The sequence below is a fragment of the Rhinopithecus roxellana genome, chromosome 17, assembly GCF_007565055.1.
Source record: "Rhinopithecus roxellana isolate Shanxi Qingling chromosome 17, ASM756505v1, whole genome shotgun sequence".
NCBI lineage: Eukaryota > Metazoa > Chordata > Mammalia > Primates > Cercopithecidae > Rhinopithecus > Rhinopithecus roxellana.
The window spans coordinates 106,910,976-106,935,037 of NC_044565.1; the positions used below are offsets into that span (position 1 = coordinate 106,910,976).

Genomic DNA, 24,062 nt, shown 5'->3' on the forward strand with positions numbered 1-24,062 from the left:
TTTAATATCTTTTAGATATGGAAAAAGTTGGACAATGAAAATACTAGTTTTAAAAATAGCTATTTGTGACTATGTCCTAAGTTATTAAAGGAATTAATATAGTAAAATCATACAAAGATTAACTTCTTAGAATATTGGATTTTTTTCACAGGGCTAAAGAATGCTTAGATTCTCTGATCTCTCCATTTTAGTCTTGTTCTTGATTCTCTCTCTTTAGATTTGTGTATCTGTTTTATTAAGTATGAAGATAATTGCCTTATTTTCATCATATTTATATCATTACTTGGAAGAAGGGAATTAATTCAATTTTTTTTATTTCCTGTAGAGACTTGTTTTAAAACTTGGTGAGTAGGTTGAGAGTGAAAGGTGAAACTATTAAGTGTTCACATTTAAAATCTAAAACATGCTATCCCATTTAAATGTAATTAGAGGGGAAGTTGATTTGAGTTATTTTTAAAACTGATTAAAAAGAGTCAAATAGTTGGGGGCTCGGAAATTGTGTTATGTATTTAACATGTTTTGAGATGAAAAGCAGGCGTCAAATATTTTGGCTGCTTTATGAGGACAAGAAATTAGTTGGTTTTATAGAAGATTTCTTTTATTTCTCAAGGGTAATGTAAATTATGCACTTTATAAAGCCATAAATAGCTTACTCATCTCTTGAAGAGTATCAGAAATTCTTTATTGTTTTATTATTCCATGATGTCAAACAAAATATTTCTGTGAGTTTGTGTGAGTGGATTTTTCTGAGCAGAAGCAGAAAATAGACTTACTGCTACTTTGTAAATGCTAATATGTTTTAATAAGTATGTTGTAAATGCCTTTGATGTTTTGTTGTTATCTTGGTAGATTGCATGGTTTTTATAAATTATTTGCCACACTAGTCACTTGTGCTTAAATATGCTGATTAAAGGTTTTGTGGGCCGGGCGCAGTGGCTCAAGCCTGTAATCCCAGCACTTTGGGAGGCCGAGATGGGCGGATCACGAGGTCAGGAGATCGAGACCATCCTGGCTAACACAGTGAAACCCCGTCTCTACTAAAAAAATAAAAAAAACTAGCCGGGCGTGGTGGCGGGCGCCTGTAGTCCCAGCTACTCGGGAGGCTGAGGCAGGAGAATGGCGTGAACCCAGGAGGCGGAGCTTGCAGTGAGCTGAGATCTGGCCACTGCACTCCAGCCTGGGTGACAGAGCGAGACTCTGTCTCAAAAAAAAAAAAAAAAGTTTTGTGATTGAAGGAGTTCTTACTTGTAATTAATTCATGTTCCATAGTATTAGTGATATACAATCCTTACAAGTTTTAGGTCAGAGGTTTTTTTTTCTCCTCCTAGCAACATGATGCAGAAGTTGAACACTTAACTGAAGTTCTTAAGGAAAAGAATAAAGAAACCAAGAGACTGAGGTCCTCTTTTGATGCATTGAAAGAATTGAATGATACCTTAAAAAGACAGGTAAGACCTGTTTTAATATATATTGGACATAAGACATTCTAAGAACCATATTTTATATACAACAAATTAAAGTCAGCCTTAGAACACGTTTCGGCTAGAGAAAGTTTGGATTACATTTGTTAGCTTTATTTTAAAATACTTCCAAATGTAAATAAAATATTCTTCAACTCTTTGGTTTCTTTCTTTATTTGTTCTGCAACCAACTGACAGGCAAAGGAGAAAAAGACAAACAAAAGAAAAAAAGACAAGCAAAAGAAAAAAAACCTGATAACCTGAGAACTAATTACATTTTTAGGTACTGATCTCTGGCTTTAATACTTATTATTTATCACTACTTATTTAACATACATTTATTTTTGAGTGTCTGTTATATCCTAGGCATCGTGCTAGACTCAGATCTTTACATTGCTTGTGTTCTCATGGTTATAAGCTGGTATCACATTGCAGTATACTTATAAATAAGTACTGTAGGCCGGGCACGGTGGCTCATGCATGTAATCTCAGCACTTTGGGAGGCCAAGACGGGTGGATCACGAGGTCAGAAGATCGAGACCATCCTGGCTAACACAGTGAAACCCCGTCTCTACTAAAAATACAAAAAAAAATTAGCTGGGCGAGGTGGCAGGCGCCTGTAGTCCCAGCTAATCGGTAGGCTGAGGCAGGAGAATGGCGTGAACCCAGGAGGCGGAGCTTTCAGTGAGCCGAGATCATGCCACTACACTCCAGCCTGGGCGACAGAACGAGACTCCATCTCAAAAAAAAAAAAAAAAAAAAAAAAAAAAGCATTGTAATTTAGATTAATACATAATATCAAAGTTGCATAACATAAATATTTTTGTGAGTTATGTCTATTTTTTTCCTTCCCTCTGCCAGGTTTTGGCAGAAAGATGTGAAAGTAAAGGAGTGTGTTAAAGAGAGACAAGAGAATGATTATGTATTTTTTAGATTGTGTGGGGAGTAGATGTTGGAGCAGAAATTGGAGTAAACCCCGTCACTTTGAAAATGAAAGCATTGGGCTGGGAATCTGTACGGATTATAAAATGAAACTTAAGCCTCAGACTCTCCTGGAGATCCTTTGCCAGCTGTCCTTTTCTGTTTCTGCTTTTGTTTCCCTTTAATCTCTACTTGTTGTGATCCTCCTCCTTGGCAGCGATACATAGGTACCGTGTTTCTCAGCTGATTCTAATTCTTTGGCTTTCCTCAGTTCATTTATGACTGTTACTATTGGACTATGAATTTGATGGCCTGTTGTCTCTTTGGAATCCCACTTTATCCCTGGAGAGATCACTTTTTCTCATTACAGTCTCATTCTACCACTCTCTCGTGAGGATTTTAAAAATTCCTAGCTAGATAAACTGTTGCCCATACCCATCTCTTAGGTTTCTGTAATCCTTAATAATTTTGCATGTGGTTGCATGAGTGTGTGGTAATTGGGGTGAATATGTGGATTGTTAAATATTTGGACCTATTGATAATTGGATTTACGAGCTAATGTGTACAAACTGAAAAAATTTGGCAGAATGCTTTTTTATGGTTTCTTTTTAAAAATAGATCAGAGGTCTGCACACTTTTTCTGTTAAGGACTAGATAGTAAGTATTTTAGGCTTTGTAGGCCATGTGGTCTCTCTTTCAGTGACCCAGCTCTGCCATCATAGTGCAAAAATAGCCATAGGCAATAAGTGAATGAGTGTGGCTGTGTTCCAAAACGACTGTATTTATAGAAACAAGCAATGGGCATATTTAGCCAGCTCCTGGCCAGATGAATGACATGTACTTTGAAATTGCTGAAGAAAAAGATATGTTATTTCTGTGACTGACTTACACGGTAATTTATGCTAACACTGGATAAACATTTTCTAATAATTTAAAACATTTCTCATTAAGTCTAGCCGAACTGAGGAAGCAAGGGTTAATGTTCAAGCCTCATCACGGGGAGACAGTTCCAGTGAACACCCCAAGATCTCAGTTGAAAGGAGCAGGATTGTGCCTTGGGACTGGGTGAATTAGAGGGAGACAGAACTTTCCTAAATTGAAACCTGGCCTTGATTAAGTACAGTTTCTGATCAGATTAAGGTGCTTACTCCTCAGTTTAAATGCCTAGCAGAGGAAAATACGTCTTTCATTCTATACAGAGAATACAAGCGTACTTGCAAGTGATCCAGATTTAACAGGCAATGACTTTAAAACAATGATTAATATGTTCAAGAAAGCAGAAAAATAGATTGACAACTTCATTAGAGAATTCCTAGTGTAGGTACATTTTTGCCTATATAGTAAGTCTGTGGAAAGGAATTAAATTGAAATTTGAAAACTAAAAAATACATCAGTTGAATTTAAGAATTCCATCGAATGGGGTTGTAAAATTATTTTTAATTGACATAATTGTGCATAATTATGGGGTACAGTGATATTCGATACAGTAATGTGTAATGATCAATCAGAGTAATTAGCAAATCTATCAACTTAAACATTTATCATTTCTTTGTATTGGAAATATTCAAAATCCTCTCTTTTTCTATTAGAAAATATACCATAAATTGTTGATTGTAGTTACCCTGTAGTGCTATAAAGCTAGAACTTACTCCTCCTATCTAGTTCTTCTTTTTGTTTTGTTTTGTTTTTTTTTTTTGAGATGAGTCTTACTCTGTTGCCCAGGCAGGAGTGCAGTGACGTGATCTCGGCTCACTGCAACCTTTGCCTCCTGGACTCAAGCGATTCTCCTACCTCAGCCTCCCGAGTATCTGGGATTTCAGGCACCCACCACCACACCCGGCTAATTTTTGTATTTTTAGTAGAGATGGGGTTTCACCATGTTGGTCAGGGTGGTCTCAAACGTCTGGCTTCAAGTGATCCACCTACCTCTCGGCTTCCCAAAGTGCTTGGAATACAGGCCTGAGCCACTGCACCCGGCCCCCCATCCAGTTCTAATTTTGTGTCTGTTAACCAACTTCTCTCCATTCCTTCCTTTCCACAGCCTTCGCAACCTCTAATATTATATTCTGTACTTCTGTGAGATCAACTTGTTTTTTAGCTTCCACATGAGTAAGAACATGTGGTATTTATCGTTCTGTGCTTGACTTATTTCACTTAACATAAGGTCTTTCAGGCTCATCCATGTTGCTGCAAATAACAAGATTTTGTTCTTTTTCACAACTGAATAGTATTTCATTGTTTATGTATACACCACATTTTCTTTATAAATTTATCTATTGATGGACACATGGGTTAGCTACTTTCCATACTTTGGCTATTGCAACGACTACTGCAGTAAACATGGGAATGCAGATATCTCTTCAATATACTGATTTTCTTTCCTGTGAATATATACCCAGAAGTGGTCTTGCAGGATCATATGGTAGTTATGTTTTTAATTTTTGGGGGAACCTGAATACTGTTTTTTGTAATGGCTGTACTAATTTATATCCCCACCAACAACGTAAAAGAGTTTTCCTTCTCCACATCATCACCAACGTTTATTACTTTTTGTCTTCTTCATAGCCATTCTTACTGGGATGAGATTGATACCTGATCATGGTTTCGATTTGCAGTAACCTGATGATTAGTGATACTGAGCATTTTTTCATATACCTATTGGCTGTTTGTATGCCTTTGTTTGAGAAATGTCTATTCAGATTATTTACCCATTTTTTATTTGGATTTTTTTTTTTTTTTTTTTGCTGTTGAGTTCCTTGTATTGTCTGGATTTTCATCCTTGTTGGATGACTAGTTTGCATATATTTTCTCCTATTCTGCAGGTTGTATCATTTTTATTGTTTCCAATCTCATTTGTCTGTTTTTGCTTTTGTTGCTTCTGCTTTTGAGGTCTTATCCATAATATCTTTGCCCAGGCGAGTGTCCTGAACTATTTCCCATTTTTTCCTCTAGTAGTTTCATAGTTTTGGGTCTTATATTTCAAAGTCTTTAATTCATTTTGGGTTGATTTTTGTCTGTGATGAGAGATGGGGTCTAGTTTTATTCTTAGGCATGTGGATATCCATTTCCCAGCACCATTTGTTGAGGAGACTGTCATCTCTCTTATTAATGTTCATGGCACCTTTGTAGAAAATCAGTTGGCCATAAATGTGTGGATTTATTTCTGAGTTCTCTATGCTGTTCCATTAGTCTATGAGTCTATTTTTATGCCAGTACTATGCTGTTCTGGTTACTACAGTTTTGTAGTATATTTTGAGTTTAGCTCTGGCTTTGTTGTTTTCACACAGGATTGCTTTTGCTTATTTGGGGTCTTTCATGATTTCATACACATTTTAGGATTTTTTTCTTTTTCTGTGAAGCATGTTGTTGATATTTTAATAGACATTATGTTGAATCTGTAGATGACTTTGGTTATTTTGACAGTATTAATTGTTCCAGTCCATGAACATGAAATATCTTTTCTTTTTTTGTGTGTGATCTTCAATTTCATTCATCAGTGTTTTATAGTTTTCATTGTGGAAATCTTTCACTTCTTTGATTAAATTTATTCCCAGGTATTTTATTTTATTTTTGTAGCCATTGTAAACAGGATAAATTTCTTTCTTTTTCAGTTAGTTTGTTGTTAGTGTTTGGAAATGCTACTGATTTTTGTATGTTGATTTTGTGTCCTGCAACTTTACTGAATTTATTAGTTCTAAGAAATTTTTGGTGGAGCCTTTCAGTTTCTTTGCATTGAAGATCATGTCATCTGCAAAGAAGGACAATTTGACTCATTTCCAATTTTTTTTTTGTTTGTTTGTTTTTTTGAGATGGAGGCTTGCTCTGTCGCCCAGGCTGGAGTACAGTGGCACGGTATCTGCTCATTGCAACATCCGCCTCCTGGGTTCGCGCCATTCTCCTGCCTCAGCCTCTTGAGTAGCTGGGATTACAGGCATGCGCCACCACATCTGGCTAATTTTTGTATTTTTAGTAGAGACGAGGTTTTGCTGTGTTGGCCAGGCTGGTCTTGAACTCCTGGCCTCAGGTGGTCTGCCTGCCTCGGCCTCCCATATTGCTGGGATTACAGGCTTGAGTCACCACACCCAGCCTGTTATTTCCAATTTGGATGTCTCTTATTTCTTTTTCTTACTTAATTACTCTGGCTAGTACTTCTAGTACCATGTTGAACAAGAGTGGTGAGAATGGGCATCCTTGTCTTGTTCTAGTTCTTAGAGGAAAAATTTTCAGCTTTTCCCTGTTCAGTATGATGTTAATTGTGGGTTTGTTATGCATAGCTTTTAGTGTGTTGAAGTACATTCCTTCTGTACCTAATTTTTTGAGTTTTTACTGTGAAGAGATGTTGAATTTTATCAAATACGTTTTCTGTGTCTTTTGAAATGATCGTAAGGTTTTTATACTTCATTGTTATTCTGTTAAAATGTGATATATCAATTTTTTTATTTGCATATTTGCGCCTTCCTTGTGTCCCTGGGATAAATCTCACTTGGTTATGGTATATTGTCTTTTTGGTGTGTTGTTGAATTTGGTTTGCTAATATTTAGTTGAGGATTTTAGCGTCTATGTTCATCAGGAATATTGGCCGGGAGTTTTCTTGTTGTGTCTTGGTTTGGTTTTGGTATCAGGGTAATGCTGGCTTTGTACAATGAGTTTGGAAGAATTCTCTACCCTTGAGGTTTTTGGGATAGTCTGAGAAGAATTGGTATTTGTTCTTTAAAAGTTTGAATTCAGCAGTGAAACCATTTAGTGAATTTAAAAGTACAGTTCAGCATTGAAGCCATTTAGTTTGGGCTTTACTTTGCTGGGAAACTTTTGACCATGATTCAATCTTGTTACTTGTTATTGGTCTGTTCTAGTTTTCCATTTCTTCCTGATTCAGTCTTGGTAGGTTTTATGTGTCTAGGAATTTATCCATTTCCTCTGGATTTTCCAGTTTGTTGGCATATAGTTGTTTCATAATGATCTCTGTAGTCTCTAGTGATCCTTGTATTTCTGTGGTACCACTTGTAATGTCTCCTTTTTTGTTTCTGATTTTATCTATTTGGGTCTTTTCTCCTTTTTTCTTTTCTTTTTTTCTTTTTTCTTTCCTTCTTCCCTTCCTCCCCTCCCCTCCCCCTGCTTTCCTTTTCTCTTTTCTTCCCTTCCGTCTCTTGGTACTATTTCTTCTCTTCCTTTTCTTTCTTTCTCTCCTTTTTTTTTCGTTTTGACTGTCTCCCTCTGTTTCCCACGCTGAAGTGCAGTGGCATCACCACGGCTTGCTGTAACCTTAACCTCCAGGACTTAAACCACCCTTCTACCTCAGCCTCCTTCGTAGCTGGGACTGCAGGCGTGCGCCACCACCTCTGGTTAATTTTTTAATTTTGTTGTAGAGATGAGGTCTTAACTGTGTTGTTGAGGCTGGTCTTGAACTGGGCTCAAGTGATCCTCCTGCCTCACCCTCCCAAAGTGCTGGGATTACAGGTGTGAGCTACTGCACTCAGCCTCTTCTTTTTTCTTAATCTAGTTCATGGTTTGTTTTTTTTATTTTTTCAAAAAGGTACTTTTCATTTTTTAAGAAAATTATTTTAGACTCAGAGGGTACATCTGCAGCTTTGTTACATGGATATATTGTCTAACAGTGAGGTCTGGCCTTCTAAAATGTACTCTTCCCTCAAATAGTGAACACTGTACCCAGTAGGTTAATTTTCAACACCTACCCCTCTCCCCGCTTCCCTTTTGGAGTCCCCAGTATCTGTTATTTCCATGTTTATGTCCATATGTGTGTACCTGTTGTTTGTCTTTGACTTATAAGTGAGAACATACAGTATTTAATTTTCTGTTTCTAAGTTATTTCATTTAGGATTAGTGACCTCCAGCTCCATCCATGTTGTTGCAAAAGACATGATTTCATTCTTTACTATGGCCACATAGTATTCCATTCATGGTGTATATATATCATAAATTTTATTGTAAGATACCATAAGTAATATCATAAAAAAGCAATTGGATACCCAGAAATAAATCTAAAGAGAGATGTGCAAGACATCGCTACTGAAAACTACAAAACATTATTAAAAGAAAATAAAACCTAAATAAATTGAAGATATGTTCATGTGTAGGAAGACTCAATATTATAAATATGTCAGTTCTTCCATACATATACATGTCAGTATATACACACACACACACACACACACACATAATCCCAGTAATGCAATCCCAGTTATAGCTCATTGTACTGCATACTTAGGATTTTATACTTTTCTGTATATGTGTTATAGTTCTAACAACAATTTACTTATTAATAAAAGCATTTTCCACTAAAATATATGTATATGCTTTTAAGACATCTGGAGTCTTGTACATTCTTCATAAGATGAAGTAGATTATCTTACAAATCATTAATATTTTAGGGAAAAATGGCAACTTCAGTTGTGATCTAAGTTAATCATGAATGCTGTCTTTGTTTTGTTATGTTGGTTACTAATATAGACCAGATTAGATAGTAGATTGAGAAACCCTTAGTATGAAACCAGTTGAAGGTTTATATTGAAATATCTAACTTTTTCTACCCTTTAGTTGAATGAAGCAAGTGAGGAAAACAGGAAGATGGACATTCAGGCGAAAAGAGTTCAAGCTCGTTTAGATAATTTACAGGTAAGTTGCCTGTTCTCTACAGACACAAGTATATTTTTGGATGATTGCCTTTGAGTTTACTCATTTTGATACAATTGTCCTTTAATTCATGCATATGTACTGTTGCAGAGGAAGTATGAGTTTATGACAATACAGAGATTGAAAGGAAGTTCCCATGCTGTTCATGAAATGAAAAGTTTAAAACAAGAAAAAGCACCAGTTTCAAAAACTTACAAGGTATGATATGATTGAAAATTTCTCCAATGGAAAGCCAGGAAGATTTCTCTTGTGCTTTAGTCTTTTCTCTTTGATTTAGCAAACATTCTTTTTGGAATGTTTGCTGTGGAAAGGATTCACCATAATACTTTTTTAATAGGGAAATGTCTCAAGAATATTTAAAATATACTTTCATTTGCAAAAACAAAACTATTTTATTTCAACAGTGTTTCAAGTACAGTATTGACACTTCATTCATGGCTTTATTGCTTAGTGTGTTTTGACACTCCACAAGCATTTGCTATTTTTCAGTCAAGACTGCGACCCATCCCTGAATGGATTTCCGTGTATCTTTTTTTCCTAAGAATTTGTAAAATTTGAGATATAAATTACGTATGGTAACATAATGCACAAATCCTGTAGCATAAAGTTTGATTAATTTTGATAAATATTTCATGTTGCCTACAACCAAATGTAGAATATTTCCACTGTCCTAGAATATAGAACTTTCCACTATCCTAGGAAATTCTCTAATGCCCTTTCCTGGTCATTCTTTTCTGCCAGAAGTTTTGCAGAAATTAGTTTTGCCTATGTGAGACATTTGATCAGTGGAATTGTATTGTGTGTACTTGTTTGTGTAAGGCTTTTCTCAGCATAATTATGAGTGTATTTGTAGTTTGTTCCCTACTATTGCTCAGTAGTTTTTCATTGTATTAATATATCAGAGTTTGTTCCTTCATTCTTCTGTTGATAGACACCTGGGCTTTTTCTAGTTTTTGTCTGTAATAAATAAAGCTGCTACAAATATTGATATGTACAGGGTTTTTATGGATATATGTTTTCATTTGTTTTGGATATATACCAGGACTATAATCTCTGGGTCATAAGGTAGATAAAGGTAGATGTATGTTTTTAAGAGACTGACAGTTTTCCAAATTGGTTGTACTGTTTTATACTCCCATTAACAGTGTATCCAAGTTTTGGTTGCTCCACAACCTTGTAAACATTTGGTGTTTTCAATTTTGTTCATTTTGACCCTTCCAGTGGGTGTGTAGTAGTATCTTATTATTATGGGCTTTGATCATTTAGATATTTTGATAAATTTTCTAGTTCTTTATAAATTGAGAAAATTGGAGTAAATTGAAAAGGTACAGATTTTATATTCAGGGACTGAAGATAATTGAAGTTTTCATCTAAAGGGAGTTAGTTTCTATTTGAAAAAAATTGAGAAAGTGAAAAATTGCTCTTCAGAATAATGCAGTAATGCTACTATTTATCATTTTGTCTTTATTCATTCTGATTTTGTGGATTGCCATTGACTTAATGTTGCCTTTTTATTAATTTGCTTTTATATTTCTCTGTCTTTGAATTTTTTTGTTTTTTTATTTTTTAATTTATTAATATTTTTAATTTTATTTTTTTTTGAGATGGGGGTCTCACTCTGTCACCCAGGCTGGAGTGCAGTGGCGCAACCTTGGCTCACTGCAACCTCTGCCTTCTGGGTTCAAGCCTCCTGAAGAAATGGGATTACAGGCGCCCACCACCACGGCTGGCTATGTTTTGTATTTTAAGTAGAGACAGGGTTTCATCATGTTGGCTAGACTGGTCTCGATCTCCTGACCTCAGGTGATCCACCTGCCTCTGCCTCCCAAAGTGCTGGGATTATAGGCGTGAGCCACCATGCCCGGCCTGCAGATTAAAAAAAATAATAAATTTAACATAGTTCCCTGCTTAAGGTGGATATGTGTAGTGGTATCTTATTTTTAAAAAATTGAATTAAATTAGAAATGTGTTTTGTAATAATACTTAAAATTAGTCTAATTAAATTTGTAAATTACTTTGTTATTTTACTTTTGGTTTTGGTAGGCTCTCGGAGGACAAGATTTCTAGGGAAAAAAAGTTCATATGTGTATTGAATGACAAAGTAACAATTTTTGTGAGAAGAAAAAGATAGGAAGTTTCATAGTGGAAATTCTTTAGCTCTGGAAACCTTTAATTTTTTTTAGTCTTTTAATTGTGGTGGTTCATGCTCTTGAGTTAAGGCTAATTTTACTTTTTTTCCATCTTATCAAACTTGGATAAATAATTTTTATGAAAAGTTTTCTTGTAGTAATAAGGTACAAGTTATTTCAACTTCCTAATTATGATGACTTTTCTTGCCTTCTCTCAGTCATCATTTAACATGTTTTTAATATTAGATAGGCAGGTTTTTGGTGTTTTTTTGGTTTGTTTGTATTTTGTTGTTGTTGTTTTTTCTTTTTTGAGATGGAGTCTTGCTCTTTTTCCCAGACCGGTGTGCAGTGGTGCAATCTCGGCTCACTGCAACCTCCACCTCCTGGATTCAAGTGATTCTCCTGCCTCAGCCTTCCAAGTAACTGGGATTACAGGCATGCGCCACCATGCCCAGATAATTTTTGTATTTTTAGTAAAGACAGGTTTCGCCATGTTGGCCAGGATGGTCTCGAACTTCTAGGGAACTTCAGGTGATCCACCCACCTCAGCCTCCCAAAGTGCTGAGATTGCAGGCTTGAGCCACAGCGCCAGACAAGTTGGGAAACTTTGATTTGGAATTTCTTTTGTTCGTTTGGAGAAGCTCTGTCCTTTACACATTTTAGTGAATTACTTTAGTCAAATTATTCTTTAATTATTTACCAAATTTAAAGCTTGTCTTTGAAGTTTTACGAAGTTGTGAACTGAAATAAATGATTTAATTTTTGACATACAGGTACCACTTAATGGGCAAGTTTATGAACTTTTAACTGTTTTCATGGACTGGATTTCGGATCATCATCTTAGCAAAGTGAAACATGAAGAATCTGGAATGGATGGTAAAAAACCACAACTCAAATTTGCTTCCCAGAGAAATGATATTCAGGAGAAGTGTGTAAAGGTTTGTTTTTTAATTTGAAATATGTGACTCAGAGTATATGAAGATTAAAAAAGGGAAAAGCCAGGGCCAGGCACAGTAGCTCACGCCTGTAATCCCAGCACTTTAGGAGTTCAAGGTGGGCAGGCAGATCACCTGAGGTCAGGAGTTCGAGACCAGCCTGGGCAACATGGTGCAACGGGCAACCCTGTCTCTACTAAAAATACAAAAAATAGGTGGGCATCATGGCACATGCCTGTAATCTCAGCTACTTGGGAGGCTGAGGCAGGAGAAACGCTTGAATCTGGGAGGTGGAGGTTGCAGTGAGCCGATGTTGCACCACTGCAGTCCATCCTGGGCAACAAAGCAAGACTATTTCAAAAGAAAAAAAACCAACAAACAAATTTGAGGGGCTGCCTCTGATGAGGCCTTTTTTCCTGGTCTCCTGCAGAGTCCAGAGGTGATGCAGGGTATCACATGGCTAGGGGGCTGAGTGTGCTAGCTAAAGTCTGTCTCCCTTTTATAAAGCCACCAGTCCAATTCCCATGATAATCCATTAATCCATTAACCCTTGGATGAATTAATCCTTTCATGAGGGCATCCCTCATAACCCAGTCACCTCTTTTTTAAAAAGCTTTTATTTTAGAGATGGGGTCTCCTCGTGTCACCTAGGCTGGAGTGCAGTGGCCCAGTCATTGCTTACTGCAGCCTGCAAACTCCTAGCCTCAAGCAGTCTTTCTGCCTCATCCCTTTGAGTAGGGACTACAGGTATATACCACTTTGCCCAGCTAATTTTTTTTTTTTTTTTTGAGACGGAGTCTTGCTCTGTCACCCAAGCTGGAGTGCAGTGGCGCGATCTCAGCTCACTGCAAGCTCCACCTCCCGGGTTTACGCCATTCTCCTGCCTCAGCCTCCCGAGTAGCTGGGACTACAGATGCCTGCCACCTTGCCTGGCTAGTTTTTTTGTATTTTTTAGTAGAGATGGGGTTTCACCGTGTTAGCCAGGATGGTCTCGATCTCCTGACCTCGTGATCTGCCCGTCTCAGCCTCCCAAAATGCTGGGATTACAGGCTTGAGCCACCACGCCCGGCCTGCCCAGCTAATTTTTAAAAAACTTGTATAGAGATCAGACCTCGCTTCGTTGCACAGGATGATCTTGAACTCCTAGCTTCAAGCATTCCTCCTGCCTTGGCCTCCCAAAGTGTTGTCATTACAGATGTGGGCCACTGTGCCCAGACCCAGTCACTTCTTAAAGGCCCCGCTTATCAATACTGTCATATTGGGAATTAAGTTTCAACATGACTTTTGGAGGAAACAAACGTTCAAACCATAGCACATGGCAAAAGGGAATTAAAGTTGCTAATCAGCTGACCTTAAAATAGGGAGATTATCCAGGATTATGTGGGTGGTCCTGGTAATCACATAAACTTTAAACCAGAAGGATTCAGAAGAGTAGGTCAGAGACTCCCCCCACTCTTGCTGGCTTTTGAAGATGGAGAAAGAGGGCCATGAGACATGGAATTCAGATAATCTTTTTTTTTTTTTTTTTGAGATGGAGATTTGCTCTGTCGCCAGGCTGTAGTGCAGTGATGCCATCTTGGCTCACTGCAACCTCCGCCTCCCAAGTTTATGCCATTCTCCTGCCTCAGTCTCCCAAGTAGCTGGGACTACAGGTGTGCGCCACCACGCCCAGCTAATTTTTGTATTTTTAGTAGAGACGGGTTTTGACTGTGTCAGCCGGGATAGTCTCAAACTCTTGACCTTGTGATCTGCCCACCTCGGCCTCCCAAAGTCTTGGGATTACTGGTGTGAGCCACCATGCCCGGCCATCAGATAGCTTCTAGAAGCTGGGAATTGCCCTCTGCTGACAGTCACAAAGGACATACAAATCTCAGTGCTCTAACTGCAGCAAACTGGATTCTGCATGCAACTTGAATAAGCAAGAAAATGGATCCTCCTTTAGCCTCCAGAAAGGAACACAGCTCTGAATATACATTGATTTTGGCTGGCTGAGACCCATATTAGACTTCTGAACCTACAGAAGTATAAAATAATGAATTTGTGTTGTTTAAATGTTAAGTTTGTGGTATTTGTTATGGCAGCAATAGGACACAAATATACCTTTGTTTAGAATTCTGTCTCTTAGTACCTACATCAATTATTTCCCTAAATCTAGCCTTATTTTAGAAGTAACTGCTAATTAGGAAGGCCTGCAGTATTAAAGTTCTGCAGAGAAATTTTATTTGTTAGAACTAGATGAGGGCTGGGCACGGTGTCTCATACCTGTAATCCTTGCACTTTGGGAGGTTGAAGTGGGAGGATAGCTTGAGCCTAGGAGTTTGAGATCAGCTTTGGCAACATGGCAGTACCCCATATCTACAAAAAATACAAAAATTAACCAGGCGTGGTGGCACACACCTGTAACCCCAGTTCCCTCGGAGGCTGAGGTGGGAGGATCACCTGAACCTGGGGAGGTCAAAGCTGCAGTGAGCTGTGATTGTACCACTGTACTCCAGCCTGGGCAACAGAGTGAGACCCTGTCTGAAGAAAAATAATGGAATCAGGATCATGTAACACTGTGTTTTTATATTAGTCTAATAACATAAGAGAATAACATTTAGCACACGTATTTCTCAGGATTCATTTTAACATCTCTAAATAAAAAGTTGTCTGTTGACATGTTCGGTATTTACAGTTTCTGTTGAACCTAGATCATTTCAGTTAAAATACTGTTTTCAACTTAATTACTGTGTATTCATAAGGGTAGAACAATTTTAAGGTGTATAAATAAGTTTTTAAATATAATAATAGAAGAGTAAGTAGTACCAGATTAACTAATTAAATACATGTGGGCATCATGAGCAGGTATTCACATCTCTTTAGGAAGATGTAAAATTTGTGATTTTAAATAATGTAATCTTAAAATCTTTTTTTTTGTTATAGGACTCTGTTAACCACTTGGGCAGGCATTATATTTATTCTAAGAATACTAGTATAACTGAAAATATTTTAGCAAAGTAGTCTCTTCAGAAATTACCTTTGGAAACTTCTGACAGGGTTTTTTTGTATATTTGATCACAGTTACAACTTGTTTAAGGATGGATTTAATATTTAAAAACAACTAAAGCCATTGAGGAGTAAATCTGATATACTGGGTATACCTTATAAGACTGATTTTCTTGTGTAATTCAGTAACATAAGGGTGGACTATTATCAAAGAAATTGAGATAGAAAAATGCAGTACAACCTGAGGTGGAAGGTACTATGTATTACAACTAATGATTGTAAAATTTGGCTATAGGACTAACATCATCAACATGTTGGAGTAGGTAGTTTCAGGCCCTTATTCCTCCATGGAAACACCAGTTAATTTCAATATAATGACAAGGACATGTTAGTGAGAATTGTAGAGACCAATTGAGAAGCTGCAGCACTCAGGCTAAAACATTAAAAAGAAGGGACTCCTTCAGAAGGAGTGGAAAAGTTCGTGGCATTTTGCATGTGTGTTCCCCTCCCAGTATAGTGCAGTGCAACCAGGAGGAAATTTCCTGTCCCCTGCCTTCTCCCTTGGGACAAAAATGAAATAATGGACTGCGTGTTCAATATTTTGGCTTATCCAAAGTCTGCCCACAGGACTGGTTTGCATCTCATCTCACTCAGAGTGCTGAAGGGAATGGTAGCGTATCGGGGAAACCCCCATCCCCGATATTCAACATGGGTTCTTTTCTGTTTCCCTAAGTGTCGACTGGTCTGATGAAATAAAGGGAAAGAGTATAAAAGAGAAATTTTAAAGCTGGGTGTCCAGGGAAGATATCACATGTCGGCAGGTTCCACGATGCTCCCTGAGCTGTAAAACCAGCAAGTTTTTATCAGCGATTTTCAAAAGGGGAGGGAGTACACGAATAAGGGTGTGGGTCACAGAGATCACATGCTTCACAAGGTAATAAAATATCACGAAGCAAATGGAGGCAGGGCTAGATCACAGGACCACAGGATGGGGCGAAATTAAAATTGCTAATGAAGTTTCGGGCACGCATTGTCATTGATAACATCTTATCAGGAGACAGGGTTTGAGAGCAGACAACCGGTCTGAGCAAAATTTATTAGGCGGGAATTTCCTCATCCTCATAAGCGTGGGAGCGCTACAGGAGACCAGGGCTTATTTCATCCCTTCGTCTTCGACCGTAAAAGACAGCCGCCCCCAAAGTGGCCATTTCAGAGGCCTACCCTCAGGGGCCATTCTCCTTCTCAGGGATGTTCCTGATTGAGAAAAAGACTTCAGCGATATTTCTCCTATTTGCTTTTGAAAGAAGAGAAATATGGCTCTGTTCTGCCCGGCTCCCCGGCAGTCAGAGTTGAAGGTTATCTCCCTTGTTCCCTGAACACTGCTGTTATCCTTTTCTTTTTTCAAGGTGCCCAGATTTCATATTGTTCAAACACACATGCTCTACAAACAATTTGTGCAGTTAGCACAATCATCACAGGGTCCTGAGGCAACATACATCCTCCTCAGCTTACAAAAGAGATGATGGGATTAAGAGATTAAAGACAGGCATAGGAAATCACAAGGGTATTGATTGGGGAAGTGATAGGTGTCACTTCACAATTGTGAAATCTTCACAATTTATGTTCAGAGATTGCAGTAAAGACAGCCATAAGAAATTATAAAAGTATTAATTTGGGAAGCTAATAAATATCTATGAAATCTTCACCATGGCTTTATGTTCTGCCATGGCTTCAGCCAGTCCCTCGGTTCAGGGTCCCTGCCTTCCTGCAACAGTAGCATACATAGTTTGGAAGCTGCAGGAAACAGAAGTGATTGCTGCAGCGCATAAGAGCTGCAGAGATCTGCACTTCTGCTGGGAGAGGTCTGAGGGACACAGAGATTAATGGTTCTGTGAGGAAACAGCAATAAGTTGTTAGGGAAATTAAGACTGTCAAAAACACACATAGAAGCCCAGAGAAGACACATGTCTCAGAAAAATTTGGGTGGTCCTAAAACCTCTAACTGGGCTGATTCATGAAAGTGTTTCCCTGTATGAAGCCAGTTGTAAAGACTCAGAAAGGTATTTGTTTTCTGTTTTTTCAAATGCCCAAATACCCATTACAAAAGGATCAGAAGGCATACACAGGAGCAAGGGACATTGATCAAATCAAAGAAGAAAACAAAGCTTCAGAAACTCACCCTAAAGAAATGCAGGTCTCTGAACTTTGTGACAGATGACTTAAAAACTGTGACAGATAATTTAAAAACTTAACACAAAAAACTAAGCAAAGTCAGGAAAATGATGCAAGAACAAAGTGACAGTGTAAACTAGAAGATACAAATTATAAGAAAGAACCAAATAAATTCTGGAGCTGAAGAATGCAATGTCTGAACTATAAAAGTCAACAGTAGACTTGATTACGCAGAAGACATCAACACATTTGAAGACAGATAATCTAAAATTAAGTCAGGCTGGGCACAGTGGCTTACACCTGTAATTTCAGTGCTTTGGGAAGCCAAAGCAGGAGGGTCACTTGAAGCCAGGTGTTCAAGACCAGCCTGGTCAACATAATGAGACCCCGTGTCTACAAAAAGTTCTAACGAAATAATAAAATTATGTCAGAGGAGCAAAGAGAAAAAAATGAAGAAAGGTAGTGACAGTCTAAGGGACTTATGGGAGATCATCAAGTGAACCAGTATATGCATAATGTAAGTCTTGGAATGAGAAGAGAGAAGAAGGGGGAGAGAGCTTATTTGTAGAAATAATGGCTGAAAACGTCCCAAACTTGCCCTTTTTTGAGGAAAGGATTGGGCATACAAATTCAGGAAGCTCAAGGAACTCCACAGAGGACAATTCCAAAGACACCCAACTCTAAGATACGTTATAATCAAGTTGTCAAAAGTAAAATACAAAGAGAATCTTGAAATTGACAAGAGAAAACCAGCTGGTCTCGTTGAAGGGAGTTCTATAAGAATTTCAGCAGATTTCTCAGCAGAAACCTTGTAGGCCAACAGGCAGTGGGATGGTACATTCTGCAAAATGTAAAATAAAAACAAAAAAAACAAAAAAAAACCCTGTTACCCAAGAGTACTATATCCAGCTAAACTGTCCTTAAGACTTTCTCAGATAAACAATAGTTGAAGGAGTTCAGTAACCATTACACCTGCCCTGTAAAAAATACTAAAGAGAGTCCTTCAGATTGAAATGAAAGCACACTACACAGCAACATGAAACCATATAAAAGTGTAACATTCTGTGTTAAAGGCAAATAAATGGACAAATACAGTAAGTAGCCTATATTGTTGTAATCTTGATATATAAGTTGCTTTTTAATTATTGCATAGAATGTAAAAGACAAGTATTTAAAAAAAAAAACTAAGTCTACGCTGGGGGTAATACAACATATAAAGATACAATTTGTGGCCTGGTGTGGTGGCTGACGCCTGTAATCCCAGCACTTTGGGAGGCTAAGGTAGGTGGATCACCGAAGGTCAGGAGTTTGAGACCAGCCTGGCTAACATGGTGAAAGCCCATCTCCACTAAAAGTACAAAAATTAGCCAGGCATGGTCGTACGTGCCTGTAATCCCAGCTACTTGGGCGGCTGAAGCAGGAGAATTGCTTGAACCTGGGAGGCGGAGGTTGCAGTGAGCTGATTTTGTGCCATTGCACTCTAGCCTGGGCAACAGAGTGAGACTCCGTCTCAAAAAAAAATAATTTGTGACATCAGTAACATGAAGTGGGAATGTGGAGCCATAATGGTGCAGTTGGGTGTATTCAGTGGACATTATTGATGTAAAATAGTTGTAACTTTAAGATGTTTTATATAATTGATTGCAAAGAAAATACTTATAGAATATACACAGAAGGAAATGAAAAGGGAATCTAAACGTGTAACACACACAAAAATCAGTGAAACCAAAAGGCAGTAAGAGAGGAAAGGAGGGACAAAAAAGCTGCAAGACATACAGAAAAAATTAACAAAATGGTAATAGTATGTCCTTCCTGGCCTGGCGCGGTGCCTCATGCCTGTAATCCCAGCACTTTCGGAGGCTGAGGCGGGTGGATCACCTGAGGTCAGAAGTTCAAGACCAGCCTGGTCAACATAGTGAAACCCCATCTCTATTAAAAATACAAAAATTAGCCGGGCGTGGTGGCAGGCACCTGTAATCCCAGCTACTCCGGAGGCTGAGGCAGGAGAATTGCTTGAACCCAGGATGCAGAGGTTGCAGTGAGCTGAAATCACACCATTGTGCTCCAGCATGGGCAATGAGTGAAACTTTGTCTCAAAAAAAAAAAAAAAAAAAAAGTATGTCCTTCCTTTATCAGTAATTACTTTAAATGTAAATGGATGAAATCAAAAAACTAATTACAGTGGCTGATTGGATTTAAACAGCCAGCACCCAACTGTATGCTGTCTACAAGGGACTCATTTTAGATCTAAAGACACGTGTAGGCTGAAAATGAAAGGATGGAAAAAGGCAATCCTTGTCAGTGGTCACCAGAAGAGAATAGTAGTAGTAATACTAATATAAGACAAAATATACTTTATGTCAAAAACTCTTACAAGAGACAAGGACACTATATAAATGATAAAAAGGTAAATTCACCAAGAAGATATAAATGAGAAATATTTATGCCCTAAAACATCAGACTTCTAAAATAATGTGAAGCAAACATTGACAGAATTGAAGAAATAGTAACATAATAATACTAGGAACTTCAATACCCTACTTTCAGAAATAGGTAGAATTTCAGAAATAGGTAGAGTAACCAGACAGAATATAAGTAAGGAAATGGAGGACTTGAGCAACATAATAAATTAACTCGATCTGTCAGACATATACAGAACACTTCACCCAACAACAGCATATGATACATTGTTCTCAAGTGTACATGGAACATCCTCCAGATAAACTATGTGTTTGGCCACAAAACAAGTCTTAATAAATTTCCAAAGACTAACATCGTTACAAAATTTCTGATCACAATGAAGTGAAACCTCAAACCAAGGAAGGATAACTATAAAATCCACAAATATGTGAAAATTTAAAAACTCACTCTACAGCAACCATTGGGTCAAAGAAGAAATCCCAAGGAAAATTGGCAAATACCTTAAAACAAAAAAGTACGTCATAACAAAATTTATAGGATGCAGTGTTAAGAGGGAATTTTGCAGCTGTAGATACTTACATTGAAAAGGAAGAGAGATCAAAATCAAAATCAACAGCCTGGCTGATTTGGTTCCTTGAAAGTATCAACAAAATTGACAAACCACTAGCTAGATGAAGGGAGAAGAAAAGAGAAGACAGGAATAACTCAAATTAGAAAGGAAAGAAGGGATCTTGCAAGCAATACCACAGAAATAAAAAGGATTATAAGACAATATTATCAACAATTACATGCCAACAGATTGCATCACATAGAATAAATGCATCACATAGAATAAATTGCATCACATAGAATAAATGAATAAGTTCCTATAAAAACACAGCTTTCCAAGACTGAATCATGATGAAATAGAAAATCTGAAAAGGCCGACGATAAGGAGATTCAATCACTAAAAAAAAAAAAAAAAAAACAAAGCCAACAATGAAAAGCCAGAGAGCTTCACTTTAGAATTCTATCAAACATTTGAAGAATTAACACCCATCCTCCTCATATTCTTTGAAAAAATTGAAAGGGAAGTAACACTTCCAGACTTACTCTTTGGGGCCTACATTACCCTGATACCAAAGCTAGACAAAGACACAGTAAAAAAACTACTGACTAATGCCTTGATAAATATAGATGCAAAAATCTTCAACAAAATAATAGCAAACTGAATTCAACAGTACAGTCATGCATTGCTTAATAATGGGACCACATTCTGAGAAATGTATGGTTAGGTGACTTTTTGTGTAAACATTGTAGAGTATTTACATAACCCTAGGTAATATAGCCTACTACCAGCCTAGGCTATATTATGTAGCCTGTTGTTCCTAGGCTATGATCCTGTACAGCATCTGCTATGCTGAATATCTTAGGCAGTTGTAACACAATGTGAAGTATTTGTGTATCTAAACATATAAAATGTACAGTAAAGATACAGTATAACATTAAAAAGGGTACACCTGGGCCAGGCTCATGGCTCATGCCTGTAATCCCAGCACTTTGGGAGGCTGAGGCAGGTGATTACCTGAGGTCAGGAGTTCGAGACTACCTTGGCTAACATGGTGAAACCCCGTTTTTACTAAAAATACAAAAATTAGCTGGACATGGTGGCGGGCTTCTGTAATCTCAGCTATTCGGGAGGCTGAGGCAAGAGAATTGCTTTAACCCAGGAGGCAGAGATTGTAGTGAGCCAAGATCGCGCCACTGCACTCCATCCTGGGCCACAGAGTGAGACTGTCTCAAAAAAAAAAAAGGGCAGGTACACCTGAATAGAGCACTTACCATGAATGGAGCTTTCAGGACTGGAAATTGCTCTGGGCGAGTGAGTGAGTGAGTAGTGAGTAAATGAAATTCTAAGACATGCACGCTACAGTAAATTTTATAAACAGTATGCCCTTAGACTACACTAAATTTAGAAAAAAAAATTTTTTCACTAACGAATTAAGCTTAGCTTACTGTAATCTTTTTACTTTATAAACATTCTAGTTTTTTTAACTTTTTGACTTCGTAATATTAACACTTTGTTTAAAACACAACCACATTGTACAGGTGTACAAAAATATTTTCTTTCTATCCTATGTTTTTTTCTATTTAAAAATTTTATATTTTATTTTTTACTCTCTCAACTATTTTGTTAAAAACTAAGACACAGACACATGTTAGCTTAGGCTTACACAGGGTCAGGATAATCAATATCAGTGTCTTCCACCTCTACAGTTGGTTCCACTGGAAGGTCTTTGGGGCAGTAACACACAAATAGCTATCACCTCCTATAATAACAATGCCTTTGCCTGGAATACCTGCTGAAGGACCTGCCTGAGGCTCTTTTACATTTAACTTTTTTTTTTTTTTTTTGAGACGGAGTCTCGCTCTGTCACCCAGGCTGGAGTGCTGTGGCCAGATCTCAGCTCACTGCAAGCTCCGCCTCCCGGGTTCACGCCATTCTTCTGCCTCAGCCTCCCGAGTAGCTGGGACTACAGGCGCCGCCACCTCGCCCAGCTAGTTTTTTTTTTTGTAGTTTTTAGTAGAGACGGGGTTTCACCGTGTTAGCCAGGATGGTCTCAATCTCCTGACCTCGTGATCCGCCCGTCTCGGCCTCCCAAAGTGCTGGGATTACAGGCTTGAGGCCTGACTTTTTTTTTTTTGTTAATAACTGGAAGGAGTACATCTGAAATAATGATAAAAAGTATAGTGTAGCAGATACGTAATCAGTAACATAGTTGTTTATTATCTTTATCAAGTAGTATGTACTATACATAATTGTATGTGTTACACTTTTATACTACTGGCAACACAGTAGTTTGTTTTACACCAGCATTGTCACAAACACATGAATAATTTACTGCCGTATGACATTGTAACAGCTACAACATCACTAGACAATAGGAATTTTTAGCTCCCTTATAATCTCATGGGACCAGCATTGTTATATGTGGTCAGTTGACCGAAATGTTATGCAGTGCATGACTGTGTGAGATTAAAAATTGGTAAAGAATGAAATTGAGTTGTTTCAGAGGGAACTCTTTCACATGGAACTAGACATATGTATGGAAGATACAGTACACAGATTTACCTATAAAGTATTCCTGCCAGAAAACAAGTTACGTAGCAACACAAGGAATCATACAAAATAAATTAGGAACGTGAGATAATTCACTGACCTAGACTCTTCAACAAGTTAATCGTGTAAATAATAAGGAGGTGGGAGGATGTAATGTGTCCAAAACTTGAAGAGACTTAGGAGACACAAAGACCAAGAGCACCAAGCAGGCCTGATTATATCTTGTTTTTGTTCTGGTGGTTTTTGTTTTTGGTAACAGCTTTATTGAGATATAATTCACATCTTATACAAGTAGGCTTTTAACTGTGCAATTCAGTGTTTTTTTTTTCTGTATTCAGAGTTGTGTCACCATCACCTTAATCAGTTTTAGAACATTTTACCTCCTGTCTCCAAAAAAAAATCCAACCCATTATCAGTTGCCCAGCCCTTTATTCAGCATTTCCAGTCCTAGGCAACCACCAACCACTCATCTGCTTTCTGTCTTTATAGATTTTCCTATCTGGACTTTTCATATAAACAGATTCATACAATATGTAGTGTTCCATGACTGACTCATTATATTTTTGAAATTCACTTATGTCGTCACATGTATCAATACTTCATTCCTTTTTATTACCAAATAATATTCTGTAATATAGATATAACGTTTTACTTGCCCATATCATTTGAGAGACATTTGGGTTGTTTCCATTTGTTGGCTGTTACGAATGGTGTCACTATGAACACTTATCTACAAATTTTTGTATGCATGTATTTTTTCATTTTCCTTGACTACATACCTAAGAGTGAAACTGCTAAACTGCCAGACTGTTTGTCAAAGTGGTTCAACAATTGTACAGTCCTGCCAGCAGTCTGCAGGAGTTTCGATTTCTTTATATGATGGTCAGAACATATGGATTTAAAATTTTTGTCATCTCAGTGAGTATGAAGTGGTCAATCATCATGGTTTTGATTAATGTTTCCCTGATGACTAATGTTGAGCATCATTTCATGTGCTTATTGACTGTTGGGATTTCTTTTATAGGTAAGTGTTTATTTAAATCCATTGAGCATTTTTAATTGAGCTATCTTTTTTATTACTGAGTTATTTGTAGGAAGTTTTGTTTTTCAATATTCAAGATGGATGTACCTTATCCAATATGTGATTTGAAAATATTTTCTCCGTTCAGTAGTAGTCTGTTGACTTTCTTGATAGTATCCTTTGAAGCATAAAGGTTTTAAATTTTTATAGAGTCCAATTTACCTTTTTTTTTGCTTGTATGTTTTGTGTCATATTTAAGAAAACATT

The 24,062-nt window shown here is 37.5% G+C and overlaps 1 protein-coding gene across 7 annotated transcripts in view; it reads left to right on the forward strand.

The window, feature by feature from the left end:
- CCDC138 (coiled-coil domain containing 138) overlaps window positions 1-24,062 on the forward strand; it is a 92,002-nt gene that overhangs the window by 13,634 nt on the left and 54,306 nt on the right. For all 7 annotated transcript variants that reach the window (XM_030921804.1, XM_010368788.2, XM_030921803.1 and 4 more), the window contains 4 exons: window positions 1,329-1,448; window positions 8,937-9,014; window positions 9,123-9,230; window positions 11,935-12,099. In XM_030921804.1, coding sequence (XP_030777664.1) covers window positions 1,329-1,448; window positions 8,937-9,014; window positions 9,123-9,230; window positions 11,935-12,099 — 471 coding nt within the window. The remainder of the gene's footprint in view (window positions 1-1,328; window positions 1,449-8,936; window positions 9,015-9,122; window positions 9,231-11,934; window positions 12,100-24,062) is intronic.